Raw genomic sequence first — 15624 nt, forward strand, 5'->3', positions numbered from 1 at the left:
ATATGGTCTGTATCCTGTGGGTCCGCAACTACCAGAAGTAGATGCAGGTGCAGATGTAGCCATCGATGGAATAGGTGGCAAACCTATGGGAGCTGAGGCAGTAGCAGATGTGTGCACTGAAGCAGGAGTGGATGATGCAGCACCCTGTGTGGATCTCTCACCCTGGTCTAGTCTAGGAATCAAAGCAGTGTGCTGTACCAAATCTTGATTGATATTTTCTGATTCATTTGTGTGGACACTACCCCTGCCATGGTCTCCTCGACCCCGTGATGAAGATCCACGTCCTCGTCCTCTCATCCTGTATAAATTTACATTAAACAAATCACATATAGTTAATATATTTAATAACTGAGAGTAAAAATAGATATCAATTATTTTATACCTTTTATTCACTATCTACATCTAAGTCATTATTATCATCATCATCATCATCGTCCATTTCTGTTGCTATTATAGTTTCATCTTCATCATTTTCTTCACCATCATCAATTTCAATAACATCCCCAGTTGGATCATTTAATTGTTGTGTTGAATCATCAATTTCAATAACAATGGCAGTGTGTTCCATTTCATCTTGTTGAAATGGTTCTTCATCAGGTTGTGTATTTTCTTGTGTTGGAAGTTGAATTACAGAACGTGCTTTGACTTTTACAGCAGCCCACCATTGAATTTTATCTTGCTTTAGGCTAGGATACGAAGTATATATCACTTGTATTGCTTGTACTCCCAGCACAAAAGGCTCATATCTATTAAAACATCGTTTATGATTTACATCGATAAGTTTATATTTACTATGGGTCTTTGTGCCTACATTTGGAGTGGGGTCAAACCAATTGCATTTGAAAAGTACAACTCGCTTGATTGGAAGACCTGGATACTCCAAACGTATAACTTCAAGCAATTGTCCATAGTAATCGCTCTCTTCGTTGCTGTAATTTGACCCCTTAATACACACCCCACTGTTCATAGTTGCTCTACTTGTACAGTATGACTTTGATTGAAACTTATATCCATTCACCATATATCCATTGTATGATGTCACACTTCGTAATGGACCCTTTGCAAGCGATATGATAAACTTGTTGGATATATTACTGCATGAATCATGAGCAAAATTGTTGAACTATATAGCAAATTCACTCTCCAATTTGATGTCAATCTGAGAATCATTGACTAACGGATCATTTGAGCGCAGTTGATCAATGTAAATGCTGGAAAAATCTCAACCTCATTAGAAAAAGTAATTTAAAAAAATAATATATAAATTACTTATTTACGATAACTTACTCAATGTAGGGTTTCACTTCTGGACAATTTAATAATATGTACATTTGTGCTGCTTTATACTCATCCTCCATAAGGTATCTGGTTGTCCTTTTTCCTATTGGTCGACCGGATTGCATGAAAATTGATAGGTTGCCTTCATAATTTTTAGTACTTTCTGAAATGTCAACATTTCTTGGCACTTTTCGATGTCTAGTTTGGACATATGGCTCAAAGTAATGCGCACAAAATGAAGTGGCTTCTTCTACTAGGTACGCATTACATATTGATCCCTCAACTCTAGCTTTATTTCTAACATTATTCTTAAGCCGTCGCAAATATCTATAAAATATATGACCAACATTAGTAAACATTATTAAATAACTTAATTAAAGTGAAGTTAAAAGAACTTACCGTTCAAAAGGATACATCCACCGATATTGCACTGAACCTGCCAGCCATGCTTCATATGCTAGATGGACGGGGAGGTGTTCCATACAATCAAAGAAACTTGGAGGGAAAATATGCTCAAGCTTACATATGATCAAAGGAATTTCACCATGAAACCGCAACATATCACTCTCACTTATAGCGGTAGATGTTAATTCCCTAAAAAAATTGCTCAACTCTGTTAAGGGCTGCCAAACATTCGAAGGAAGCAACTCACGAAATACAATTGGAATAATCCGCTGCATGAAAATATGACAGTCATGACTCTTCATCCCAAACATCTTCAACCTCTTCATATCAATACATCGGCCCATATTGGAAACATATCCATCAGGAAACTTGAGATTTTTCAACCAATCACATAACACCTGCTTACTTTGCTTATCTAAAGTATAACAAGTTTTGGGATATCTCCCAGTGACTTGATCCATTTCCAACTCTGGTCGATCGCAGATCACATTGAGGTCTGCCCTTGACTTAGCATTATCCTTTGTCTTTCCCTCAACACTCATTATAGTGTTGATTATATTTTCAAAAAAAATTTTCTCAATGTGCATTACATCAAGATTGTGTCGAATCAAATTACTTTTCGAATACGGTAAATCCCACAAGATACTTCTTTTTCGCCAACCGCATTGCTTTGATGGATGGGAATTTATTTCAAATGCATCCTCATCTATAACTCTCTTAAACCCCAATTCATTAATCTGTTTCAGTATTTCTTCACCGAAAATAAGTGGTTTAGCTTTCTTAGTAACGGATACATTCTTCCTAAAAGCTGTTTTGTTTCTTCTAAAAGAATGGCTCGGAGGTAAAAATTTGCGATGATTATCAAACCATGATTGCTTACCTCCTCTTGTCAATGTGAATGCATCACTATCTTCCATGCAATAAGGACAAGTAGTCCATCCTGCAGTGCTCCATCCAGATAACATTGCATAAGCAGGAAAATCACTTATAATCCACATTAAAGCAGCTCGCAAGTTGAAATTTTCTTTATTGAATGCATCATATGTTTCAACTCCATTCTCCCATAAATCTTTCAACTCAGTTACTAGGGGTTGCAAATACACATCCAACTTATCTTTTGGATTTCTAGGCCCTAGGACAAGTATAGTGAGAAACATATACTCATCTTTCATGCATAACCATTGGGGTAAATTGTACGGTGTCAATATGACAGGCCATGATGAATATTGCTGACCAGATTGTCCAAAGGGTTGAAAACCATCGGTACACAATCCCAGACGAACATTACGTTTCTCAGCACTGAAATGAGGCCAATTATTATCAAAAGCTTTCCATGCATGCGAATCAGCTGGATGATGCATTAAATCATCATTAGTCCCATGATTGGTATGCCAAGTCATATCCTTACCTGTAGCATTAGATGCGTACAACCATTGTAGTCTAGGTGTAATTGGCATGTAATACATTTTACTATAAGCTACTTGGGTTTTACTAGAGCTCTAGCTATCTTGCAATCGTTTGTACCTCGGATGATCACACACCTTGTACCTGAGCAATTCATTATCCTCACCCCAATAAATCATACAATCATTTAAGCAACTATGAATCTTCTGAATTGGTAATCCCAAGCCTTCAAGCAATTTCTTTGTAGAGTAGAAATTATCAGTAACAAATTATCAGTAGGTAAAATTTCTTTGATGAATTGGCAAATATTGTCAAAACAACGTTCAAACAAATGATGTTCAGATTTGATATTCAATATCCTTGCCACAGCTGACAGTTGTGAATGATTTTCACAACCTAGCCACAATTCCTAATTAGCAGCGGCCAACATGTCATACAATCTCTTAGTAGAATGGTTTGGAGGCTCAGTACTTATTGATGGGGAGAAACTAGGTCCTGCTGCATCTACAACAAGTTGTTCATAAGCATTAGAGAACTCAGTATGTTGATATTACACATTGCAAGTGTTGTAAGTCGAATCATTACTTCTCCCATGGACCTCATTGTAGGTTTGCATTTCTCCATGCAAATACCATACATAATAGTCCCTAACAAACCCATATTTCATCAGATAAAACCTAACTATACTCTCATCTTCAAAACTGCGATTTTGGCACTTAAATCGATTACATGGATACCTAATTAGTTCTCTATTCAAACAGTCTGGAAACTGTTTGGCAGCTGATATGAATTCATTTAATCCTTTAAGGAATAAAGGATTTAGTAGACCATCTTTTAGTCTTGCATACATCCAACCTCTATCAGAATGCATATTGTACCTATTATACCTAGAATGTATAACAATAAATGAATAGTTGGTCAGAAGGATGTCCTCATCTAAAAAAAATAAATTGATATGTAGTTGTGTTTAAATAAAAGTAATATGGTTATTTATAAGTTGATAAGTTGATTAGGAGTGGACTGATTTTAATAAGTATATATAAGCTAACAACAACATATATCAAAAGAAGATCAACTTAGTGTATGGGTAGCAATAGGAAAGTCCAAATCAAAAAGGTTTAAATCTCAAATCCTAACAAATATATATACTAAAAAAAGAAAAAGTGGGTAGCATTCCTAGGGCTTGTTAGCTTATGAGAACCAGGACTATTTGGAGGCTGAGAGTTTATATTATAGATGGAAAGGGATGGATTAGCAAATGGCAATATATATATATAAATTTAAATTATTCCCAATGCCATGTTTGAGTCTCAAACCACAATTTAGATTGCTTAAAAAAATTTCTTCTAAAGCAATAAATAATAAAACACCTCCAACAAAAAAATATTAATAAATAAAGTAATGGTTATGTAAATAAAGCAACTAAGCCCCAAGTCAAAGGAAAGTCTATAATTAAAAAAACACCTCCAACAGAAAAATATTAGTGAAGCAGCCTCAATCCATGTTTGAGTCTAAAATCTGAATTTAAATTGCCTATGGTATTCTAAAAAATGAACCCTAATATTCAAATCCAGAGCAACTACTGAATGTATAAAGCAAATGCCATGGTTAATGCAATGTTATTTATAAAACACTCTCACATACATACACACCAAACTCAAGAATTGAAATCTGGGGCTGCTCCAGCAAAGCACAGTAAAAAACTAATTGAGCAATATCTGTTAATATTTTACTAATTACTATCAAACTAAAAAAACAAGACTTCAAAGTAAAAGTGTATGTTGGGCTGCTCTTTCCATCTAGTCCTATTCAATTTTACCACACTCCATGTCTTAATTTCCTTTCTTTTCTCTTATATAATTAATAATTTTTGTTCATTAATTATTGGTTTAGAACAGTAAAGCCCATCTCTTAATTGCAGTGGATGAGGTAATAGAATTGTCATGAAAAGACAACATAATGATTTCTTTTGCAATTAAGACAAAACTAAATTTACTTCATTTATTTTAATAATTTCCATAAAACAAAAATTGGCACTTGCTAGCTAGCACTCCAAAGATCAACTGTCATGAATTTCTGTACTTTGGCAAGACATGTGAGAACCCTTCCATAAATCTTCACCATAGCTAGAGTTTTTTCATGCACAGTTGAATTTCCAGTTGATAACACCTTAATAATAATAACATTAGAGGTGTAAATAAAAAAAAAAAAAGGTGGCATAAGAGAAGAGGGTAACCCTATCTTTTGAATTGCATTATGTTATGTCTTCTTGTTTTTCCTGTCAAAGAGAAAAGGAAAGGAAGTAGAGAAATAGACAAAAGAAAGTACAGATAGATCAGATAGAAATTTAAAGTGAGTTTTGGAAGAGAGCTTTCAAGAGCATATTTGGATAAAGCAAGCATCTATCTATCTCTATTGTCACTCTGAAAAGAAAACTGGCAACCACAACCCTAGCCACGTTCCCCACTACCATACGCTTTATCCATATCAAGTAGCCTCAAGCTAAAGCAATGGCCAAAATCAATCAGACTCAGCATTATCTTTCACCCACTAGTGTAACTGCACTGCAGCCTATTCCTGCTGCTGCATTTATTAAGCAACTCAGTCCTCGTTATCTGCGGTGGATTACACAGATATTACTCATTCTCGAACTTCGAAAGCAAACCCGTCAAGGAAGAGAAATATCCCTCGTTGTGAAACCCCGTGATTCGATAGAATTGTGAAACCCCGTGATCATAAAACCACAACAACATTCAAAAGAGAGAAAATATAAAAAGCAAATAGGTGCACTGCATTTAATTAGAACTAAGTGAAAACATCTAATTTCTGTGATAAATATTTAGGGATTAGCTCTGCAAATATATACAAAAAGCAGAGTAATTTACCTTGGCTTTAGATATGATCTTTAAAGCAACAGGCTGATCTTTGAGCGTGCTCCCCTTTTTTCACTCTAGCGATAGCAATTGATAGTCGGTGAAGGCGGCAACGGTCAAGGCAACAACTGTGAAGGCGATGATAGCAATGGTGAAGGGAAGACGGATTTTGGTAATTGAAACTGTTGAAGAACAACAGCAATGGTGAAGGGCAGAGACATTTTGGAGAAGTTCGTGCAAGTGACGGAAAGGGAAAGTAAAAACATGTAACTGAGAAAGGGAAATTTCGGACTTTCTTATGTTAGGGATTTTAAATTTAGTAACGGACACATCCATTACTAAATTTAACTTCTGTAACGGATAATATATACGTTACTAAATGACTGATTACAGAACTATTTAGTAACGAATGTGTTCATCCGTTACTAATTTTGAGTAAATTTAACCAATTCTGTAACGGATATAAATCTGTTACTAAATTAGTAACGGATTTATAATGGATTAGCTAATCCGTTACTATTGTTGTGTTTAATATAATATCCGTTATTAATCCGTTATTGATTAGTAACAGAAGTTTTTCGTTACTATTTTTTGTTACTAATCCGATAAATTTTTGTAGTGCTCAAAGCATCTGTCACCTTATTGCTATGGCCAGCCTTATGTTTTATGACATAATGAAAGGCTCCAAAATAAGCTACCCAATGAGCATGCATCTTATTCACATGTTTTTGAGTTTTAAAGTGGATTACAGATTGATGATCTGTGTGAATAATAAACTCTCGCTCCATCAGATACTACTCCCAAGTTTTAAAAGTCCGGAATACTGCATATAGCTCTTGCTCATAAGTAGACCACTTCTTTCTAGCTTCATTCAGTTTCTCACTAAAGAAGGCAATAGGCCTTTTAGACTGTGACAACACTCTGCCAATCCCAACTCCACAAACATCACATTCAACCTCAAATAGTTTATGAAAATCAAATAGAGCAAGAATAGGGGCAGAAGTAAGTTTATCTTTAATCTCTTCAAAGCTCTTGTTGGCAGTGTCAGTCCACGTAAATTTATGTACTCTCTCTTTCTTCAAGCAATCTATGATAGGGGCAACGATGCTACTGAAATTTCTGATAAACCATAGATATAAAGCAGCAAGGCCATGAAAGCTGCGAACTTCAAAAATAGTTTTGGGGATAGGCCAATTCTGTATTGCTTCTACATTCTTCTCATCAACATGTATTCCTTCTGCACTAACAATGAATCTCAGAAACAAAACACGCTCTGTCATATAAATGCACTTTTTAATATTAATAACCAGCTCACTTTCTTGTAAGGCTATCATGACTTGACAAAGATGTTGTGAATGTTTTTCTTCACTGCGACTAAAAATCAAGATGTCATCAAAATAAACAACCACAAATTTGCGTAAGAAAGGACGCAAAACCTGGTTCATGAGTCGCATAAAAGTGCTAGGTGCATTCGTCAAACCAAAGGGCATAACCAGCCACTCATACAAGCCTTCCTTAGTCTTGAAGGTGGTCTTCCATTCATCTCCCTCCTTGATCTGAATTTGGTGATAGCCGCTTTTAAGGTCAATTCTAGAGAAGACTTTAAACCCGGATAGCTAATCCAGCATGTCATCCAATCGTGGAATAGGAAATTGATACTGAACTGTAATTTTATTGATGGCCTTGCTATCCACGCACATTCTCCATGTCCCATCTTTCTTTGGAACTAATAGGGTAGGTACTCCGCAGGGGCTAATGCTCTCCCGAATATGCCCCTTCTTCAGTAATTCTTCAACCTGTTCTTGGAGGATTTACTCTCATTTGGACTCATCTTGTAATGAGTCAAATTCGGTGATTTTGATCTAGGAATGAGATCAATCTAATGTTGGATATCCCGTAGAGGTGGAAGCTTGGATGATTCCTCCACTATCTTAGGAAACTCCTTCAACAGCTCTTTGATGGGTGGTGGTAAAGATGGTGCATCCTCCCTTGCACCTTTTGCTCTCACCAATAAAGCCAGTGTGCCTCCAAATTTTTCAACTTTGCCTAATAGCCTTTGCACTCCCGTGGAAATAGCAACAGCATTCTTCCCTTCCACTTTAGAATGTTTCGCAGAAATGAAAGGCAAGCTAGTAATCTTCTTTTGATTAATTCCATGTGAACATGTATGAATTCTCCTTCCCCTTGTACAAAGCATCAACATCGAACTGCCAAGGGCGATCTAGCAAAATTCCACAGCAATCCATATTCACATGATGGCATCTGCCAAAGTGAAGATCGCAACTACTCCCATCATACAGCGAATTTCGTGATTCAGGCCCCTTTGATAAGCTTAATGTTCACATTCTAATTATATATTTAAAAAAAGGATCAATTTAATTTAGTGATGGATGTTATCTAGATAATTATGCTCTCAAAGTCTCAGTCAATTTAGCTTAATTAATTTTTGGAGTTTAATTACGATTTTAGTTAAAACACAAAGGATCCTAAAACAAGAGAAAGAGATTAGGTAAGATAGTCAATGTGATGCAACCAATAGGAAGCCAAGAGAAACAAATGTTTCTAGGGTGGTACAACACTTAATGAATGCACTTTCTTGTCCATAACATTAGTTACTGATTTATGTAACTATTAGCTTAAAACCATGAACTTTTTGTCCCTTCAGAAGTCCTATGCAGGGACTGATCGGCCTATATACCCTCCTACATACTTATATATCTAGAATATATAACTACCGCAATAATATAGTGATCGGCCAGAACTAACCTTTTCCTCAAAAACAGGATCTTTTACAGTCTCTTCAATAGTAGCTTGCCTGATTGACATGGAGCAACTAGTCTTGGACTTTACGGCAGACTTGGATTGGGCCTAAATTTTACTGCTGATGTCCGATGGAGACCTATGATAGCTTTTCGAAAAGGATTACACACAACTTTCAAAAGTGTGACTAGGGCCATGGGCCTAGTCACAAAGTTCGATATGGAAATTCCATCGTTTAGGGGGTCAATTTTGTATTTTAATTATTTTTTTTGGATATTTTGAATATTTTAATAATTTTGCATATTAGGGTTTTGTTTCTATTATAAATAGTCTCCCTTGACTATTAGAAACTCACTTTTCAATATTTGAAGAATTTCAATAAGACTATTCGTCTTTCAGCCTATCTTTTCTCTTATTTCGTCTTACCCAAACGATATTGATTAAAACTCCTGACAGAGTCTAATTAGTCCTTTATCACTGATAAACACATTGCCCATGGTAGCACAAAATATAATCCTTTCAAATGCCATAATAATCTTATCAGTTCTTAAAAACTGCTTTCTTTGCAATTGGACTCAAACATGAAAACTTAATAGGTGTAGCTATTATAAACTCAAGCTTATGTGAGAATGAACTTAATTGGCATTAGATTAAATATTTACATCTATATTTGTGCATTCACTATGTACACTGAAATTAATTGTGTATAAATTTCAATACTAGTCCTATTATGATATGAGTTTATATTAGATGTTATGGGTTGAGTGGTAAATGTTGGTTTTCAAAGGAAGCAAAAAATGAAGAAAGGGGCTATTATTTCTAGCTTGATCTAATGCGAATGCAAGTAGATTTCTTTGTTCATTTTTAGTATCATTCATGGTAGTCTGTGGTTTATTTTGCTTTTTTTTCTCTCCTTTTGCTTCCTGCTGGCTACTGCTATTGTTTTTGCTTACTTTGACATGGATATGCATATGCCCAAATTTTATATATATAAAGAGCAAAAGAACAACAGACACCCTGCAAATTTGGTGTTAAAAATTGACATTGATTGACATTGTCTATGAATGCCTTTTTAGTAGGCTAGCTTGATGAATTAGTATTTAAGAGTTTGAGTTGAACAAAATAGGTATATGGTTTACAGATTGAAGTGAACTCCCCCATTCATTTCAATTTAGTATTCAATTTAGTAATTGCTCAAACCATATTACTTAAACAGATCTACATTTCAATTTACTTCTTTTAGATGAGGATGTCGTTTTGACTAACTCATTATTTATTATTATAATGAACAAGTATTGTGTGAGCAAAACGTACGGATTACCTCTGAGCTCTCACAGGTGAAGGATTTACTTATGCAATTTGTGAGTTAAAGGCAAGGTAGCCAGCCTTCAGCTCCTACTATTGATGAAGGAACTTCTGCACTGCCTCCTGATCAAGCAGATGAAGCTAATGACGAGGACGAGAACACTACATATATTTATAGTTTCTTTTTTTCATTACCCATATATACTAGGATAATAAATAATTTGTTAATTTTTTTAGTTTAAAATTTCTCAACTTGATAGTTGGATATATGTTTGATTTGATTTGATTTACTTTACATATGATATTGGATTTGAGTTCATTCATGACATGTCTGACATTGGTTTTCACATTTATTATTGAAATAAGTTATAATAGTTGAGCGTATTTACAGGTTTAAATTTTCTGGTTAGAGTATATAATTTACAATATTTTATTATAATTTTATAAATAGTAACGGATTAGTAATGGATGAAATTGTTATTAATCCGTTAAAAATAGTAATGGATAAATAACGGATAAACCTATTACTGTTTTTTCAAAATTAATAACGGATTTCTGTAACAGAAAAATCCGTTACTAAAACCAAATAAAAGGAAACCAAATTTAGTAACGGATTTTTCATTACAAATTCATTACTAAATTAGTAACGGATTATAAAATCCGTTACTAATGCATTAGCAATGAGATTTACTATAACGAAAAATTTTCGTTACAAATCCATTACAAAATATTTTTAGTAACATATTTTTAATAATTAGTAACGGAAATTTCCGTTACTAATCCGATATTTTCTTGATTTATTCATCTAATTCTCTCTCAAAATTCTAACTTTGCACAAACACTCTCACACCCTCTCATTGGTAGCTAGGCACTTTTCCTCTTCAACTAAAAAATTCTCAACTTTGACTCAAAAGAAAAATCGAGAAAACAGCCTCTTCCTTAAACCCAGCGGACGACCCTCTTTCTCTTCTTTACTTTCAATTTTCTTCTTTCTTTTTCCATCATTTTAATCAAAGGTTTGTACCAGCAAGTAGCGTGACTTGAAGTACCTGTAACTTGATATATTGATAATCAATTCAGGTATTATTGAGTCTAAATTCAATTTTGGAAAGTTAATTATATTTTTTGTTCTTTGGGTTTTTCGCATTCAAGAATCTAAACAAGTGCTATATCTTATACAATATAGCTTACCAAAATTTGCTAATTTCTCTCATAGCTATCTTTCTAGGTCCATATCTCAAATTTTACTAATGTTTTCAAGTTGATTATTTTTCTATTGTTTATTTCTATGTTTTTAGTTTATTTCTGAAAAATTTTGATTTTTCTTAATTGTTTACTATTTTTCTCAAACTTTTAAATCTTGGTGTTAGAATTTGCCATGATTAGGTATGCTTGTTTCAGTAGGGCTATTTTAATTCCTTCTGCATTCTTTTGATTTTATTTTTTTTGTATTTTAATCTTTATCTTTGTGCTATTAGCGTGTTATTTTATATTATAACATGAGCTAAATAGAGCCTAGGGTTTCCCTTGCATGTCCTTGGTTGGCCAAATCTCTCTCTCTTTAAGAAAGACATTTGGTTTCCTTCTATGACTAAGATTACCTTTCCTTCTAATTTCTATACCTGATTTGGTTTATTTTCTTTGTTGTAATTTTATTTTATTTTATTTTATTTATTTATTTACTATTTTGCTTCTTTCTATATAGTAATTTTAATTTTGGTAACTGAGCATTAAAGAATGAAGGATAGCACATTCTTGCCTTATTCTCAACCAGCAGGTGCCCTCTCCCTTTCTTGGCTTGAGTTGTTTGTTTTGGTAGATCAATGGGTTAGCCTGATGAGCCTATGATGGAGCTCAATTTCCTTTTGAAGTCCTAAGGAGCATAGTTGAGGTCCTTTACAAGGGTTATGGGCCTAAAAGTCTTGTAATAGATTAGATTATATTTTAATTATTTTATTTTATTTTATTATTGTAGGGATGTAATAAATTCTCGTCTACTCCTCCTTTTCTTTAGATGCTTTAATATTCGCACTTCACCTCAATTATGCATGAAATTATTATTAGTAAGCTTAGGTAAGTCACTTAGTAATTCTAAAAACAACTTTGCATGATTAGAGACATGGATGCATGCATAAATGTTATTTATCACTTTGGCATGAAAAATGACTAAGTAGTAATAGATTTAATGCAAGTTGACCATAAAAATGAGCTTAAGATGCATGATAGAAACTTAGAGAATCCTTTGCTTAATATATGTCAATTCTTAACTTAGAAACCATGCATACTAGGAACCTATCTTGGATGCAAATTGAATTATGGTATGAAATGAATCTTGAAATATTATTAATAAGGCAACATGGTAATCATCCCACCTATTTTACATAGTTAGACTTACTGGATGCACATGAAATAAGTGTTTGTTTTATTAATGCATGTGATAAAATTAATAGTGCATTTAGTTGAAAGACATTTCCTAATTAATACACTAAGGAAGAATATAAGAAACACATATAGGGAGTTGGTGCTCATTCTGAATAGTAAACCCTTATCAAGAAGGTGTCTAACACTTTTCCTCTCTCATATCCACTATCCGGAACCTAGACCATTAGGTTATAGATTATAAAGGGTAATGGAAGTTTGCTAGGGGTAAGTCCCTTAACCAAATTCTTTATTTTATCCTTATTCTCATTAGGGTGGTGACTCCTACTTTTCCTTCACTCTTCACCAATCTTTGGTGTAAGGCCCAATAGCTGGCTTGCATATGGGATTTAGAAATCTCACATTGTTTAGCTATGAATTTGATAAGTAGAGTATATTAGCCAACTCAAAACTATTAAATAACTTAGATTAACCATTTTAGACTAAGTGAAAATGGGTCCATAAGTTATTCAAGTCAATTTTAACTGAGCTAATACATTTGAAGTGTCGTGCACACCACAATTTTGGCAACTTCACTTGGGATAGAGGAAAGTAACCTCATATGTTTCTTATATTCTATTATTGTATTTCTTAAGAAATCTCTTACATTTCATGAGTACTATTACCACAAACTGAATCACCATTAAGCTTTTGGCCCTATGGTGTAGGTAGAAGAGGTGCTAGCTCCATTTAAGTTAGTGCAAATCGTTTACATCACAACTCGCTGGCCTTGTACCATGGAGTATATAAAAGGGATTTTAGATGCACGTTTGCACCTTTATCTTCCATCTAGTTAGTAATGGGAGGTTTATTAAGCGAGGGTCCTTCCTATAGCGAGAACCATCTACTGATCGAAAATGAAGTCTAAGTATGAACCCATACTAGCCTTAGAAATATGTGGCCCTATGACCCTGTATGCATGCTATATGTTGCTTATTTATCTTATGTGTAAGATGTATAAGATTAAAGGAAGGTGAGATAAACTTGAGCCTAACAGTAAAATGTTAAGGCCATGTAACACGTGGTAAACAAAGGCCTAAGCTCATTGCATCCCTTAAGGGCCAAGTGGAAGGCCACTTATATATGTTACTTTCAATGCAGATAGTCATTATTTGTTTAGTAGAGAGGAACCATCATGGACTATAATACCCTATTGATACAAGCCTAGCATACCAATAAGCCATAGGAATATGAAGTATTAGATGTTCAAAGGTTACATGAGTTTTGGAGCGATAAGGATGGTACTTTCAATTTTGTAGTTCACTTGGTTCCTACAATCTGGTTCCGAACAAGATTGTGATTTAGTATGTTGCAATCGTATATGTATACATGCATATATGCATCATATTTGTGGCTTCCTTATTTACTGGATCACATGTTGGTGAGGCCCATAAATATCATTTGATGAGTATGCTTGATTAAAGAGGGAAGTAGTCTCGATGCTGCTCTTAAAGATATCAAGCCTATTGGATGGAATCACTAAGGATAGAATTAGACTAAGAATATAGGGGCACACTATTTTGCAATAAATCCAATAGTGCCATTTTCTTTTCTATAAATAAAATTGTCTCAAACTTTCTTTAAATAAAATGTCACTTTTATTCCGCTTTAATTCAATTCTTAATGAACATATAAATATAGGCTTAATTCCTATACCATAAGCAAGCCTCAATAATATGAGCTCTCAATAATATGAGCTCTAATAAGTAAATAAGTCCATTCATGCATTATATTAACCCATACATCAGACTGACCTCTTTTATTATATAACCATCATAGCTCTAAAGCCAATTAAGAGTGCTTCATGTGTCAGTTAATTTAACTTAAGAGGGTGAAAACATGCTAAAGACTAGGTTGATAAGAACATAAGCTTAATAAGGACAAAAGCCCACATTGAATTAGTTTGTCTGTTATCATATCTAAAAGAGAAGAGACTAGGGCCATGCTTAAAGAGATGTTGGATGAGACCTCGAATGATAAGATTGATGAAATGATGTCCAATTTTCCCAACACCTTGAAGCTACCAGGAGAAGAATTTGAGAATGAATTAAGTGGATGTCCAAGTTATCAAGAAGCCCAGAAGAATATTCTCCTGCTTAGACAAGTCGCTCTCCCAAATTCTCGATTGCCTTCAAGCTTGTGGCCTCTGTGACCTTTGACTCCTAATATAACTTTAGAGATTTTGCCCTCAAATCACAAGGTCAACATATATTATCACAACCATTACTGCACAGATTAGGACACAGATGATTTCTTTTGAGGCATAAGGTTTAGGATCTAATTTATGTAAAGAAGATAGTAGACTCAAAGAAAAAGCTCAAATAAACACTCTTAAGGCCTAAGAAAATAAAGATAGACTTGCATAATAAACTGACACTACAAAAAATGGACTATCAGCGACAGATTTAGCGATAGAAACTATTTCCGTCGGAAAAAAAAAGTTAGTGACGGAATTAGCGACGAATCAGCAACGAATATTTTATTTTGATATTTCTGATGGATTAGCGACGGATTTTAAAAATATTAGCGACGGATTTTATTCCGTTGCTAATCCGTCAGAAAAATGCAAAGAATATAAAAAAAAAAAAAAACCCTAATCATCTCTTTCATCCTCTCTTTTGATTTTAGCCGCCATCTTCCTCTCCTCTCCTCTCCTCTCCCCGATGCCACACCTTTCTCCTTGTCGCAATCGCCACCGCCGCCACTGCCCATCAGGTAAGTGTGTAGTTTCAATTTTAGTTTCTTTTCTATTATATCATTGGAATTTTGAGTTTTAGTTTCTAGATATGTTATGATACAATGAAAATATAATTCATTTAGTTATAAATTTATATTAATCAAAATATATCTTTAGTTTTAGTAATTATATTTCAAAAAAATATAATTCATTTAGTTATAAATTTGTATTAATTAAAATATATTTCAATTAGGAACAACATAGCAATAGCAGCTTGTTGCTGTGCAGCAGCAAGCTTGCTGCCTGCTGCTGCTACTGCTCAACAGCAAGCATGCTGCACAGCAGCAGCAAGCAGCAAACTTATGCTGCAGAGCTTAATTTAATTGAATACAATTAAAATTAAAATTATACTTTCATGGCTAAACAAATCAATTCAATAAATCAACACAATAATATAGCTTAATTTAAAAAATACTATGATCATGGAAAAATCTTAAAATGTCT

At 34.1% G+C, this 15624-nt stretch overlaps 1 protein-coding gene across 1 annotated transcript; it reads right to left on the reverse strand.

The window, feature by feature from the left end:
- Nucleotides 1-385: 385 nt before the first annotated feature.
- On the reverse strand, nucleotides 386-3149 carry LOC110608905. The gene is made up of 3 exons (XM_021748188.1): nucleotides 1678-3149; nucleotides 1330-1605; nucleotides 386-1094 (listed from the first exon to the last, which is right to left on the reverse strand). Exons 1-3 carry the CDS (start codon nucleotides 3147-3149, stop codon nucleotides 386-388), a joined length of 2457 nt encoding a protein of 818 aa, XP_021603880.1.
- Nucleotides 3150-15624: the final 12475 nt, after the last annotated feature.

This window comes from Manihot esculenta, chromosome 2 (assembly GCF_001659605.2).
Source record: "Manihot esculenta cultivar AM560-2 chromosome 2, M.esculenta_v8, whole genome shotgun sequence".
Taxonomy (NCBI): domain Eukaryota; kingdom Viridiplantae; phylum Streptophyta; class Magnoliopsida; order Malpighiales; family Euphorbiaceae; genus Manihot; species Manihot esculenta.

Coding starts and splice junctions, on each gene's coding strand:
- LOC110608905 (XM_021748188.1), bottom strand. CDS start 3,149: ATGTATTACATGCCAATTACACCTAGACTACAATGGTTGTACGCATCT. Junction 1,606..1,677: donor TGGATGTATCCTTTTGAACG/GTAAGTTCTTTT, acceptor TATATTTTATAG/ATATTTGCGACGGCTTAAGA. Junction 1,095..1,329: donor GAGTATAAAGCAGCACAAAT/GTACATATTATT, acceptor TGATTCATGCAG/TAATATATCCAACAAGTTTA.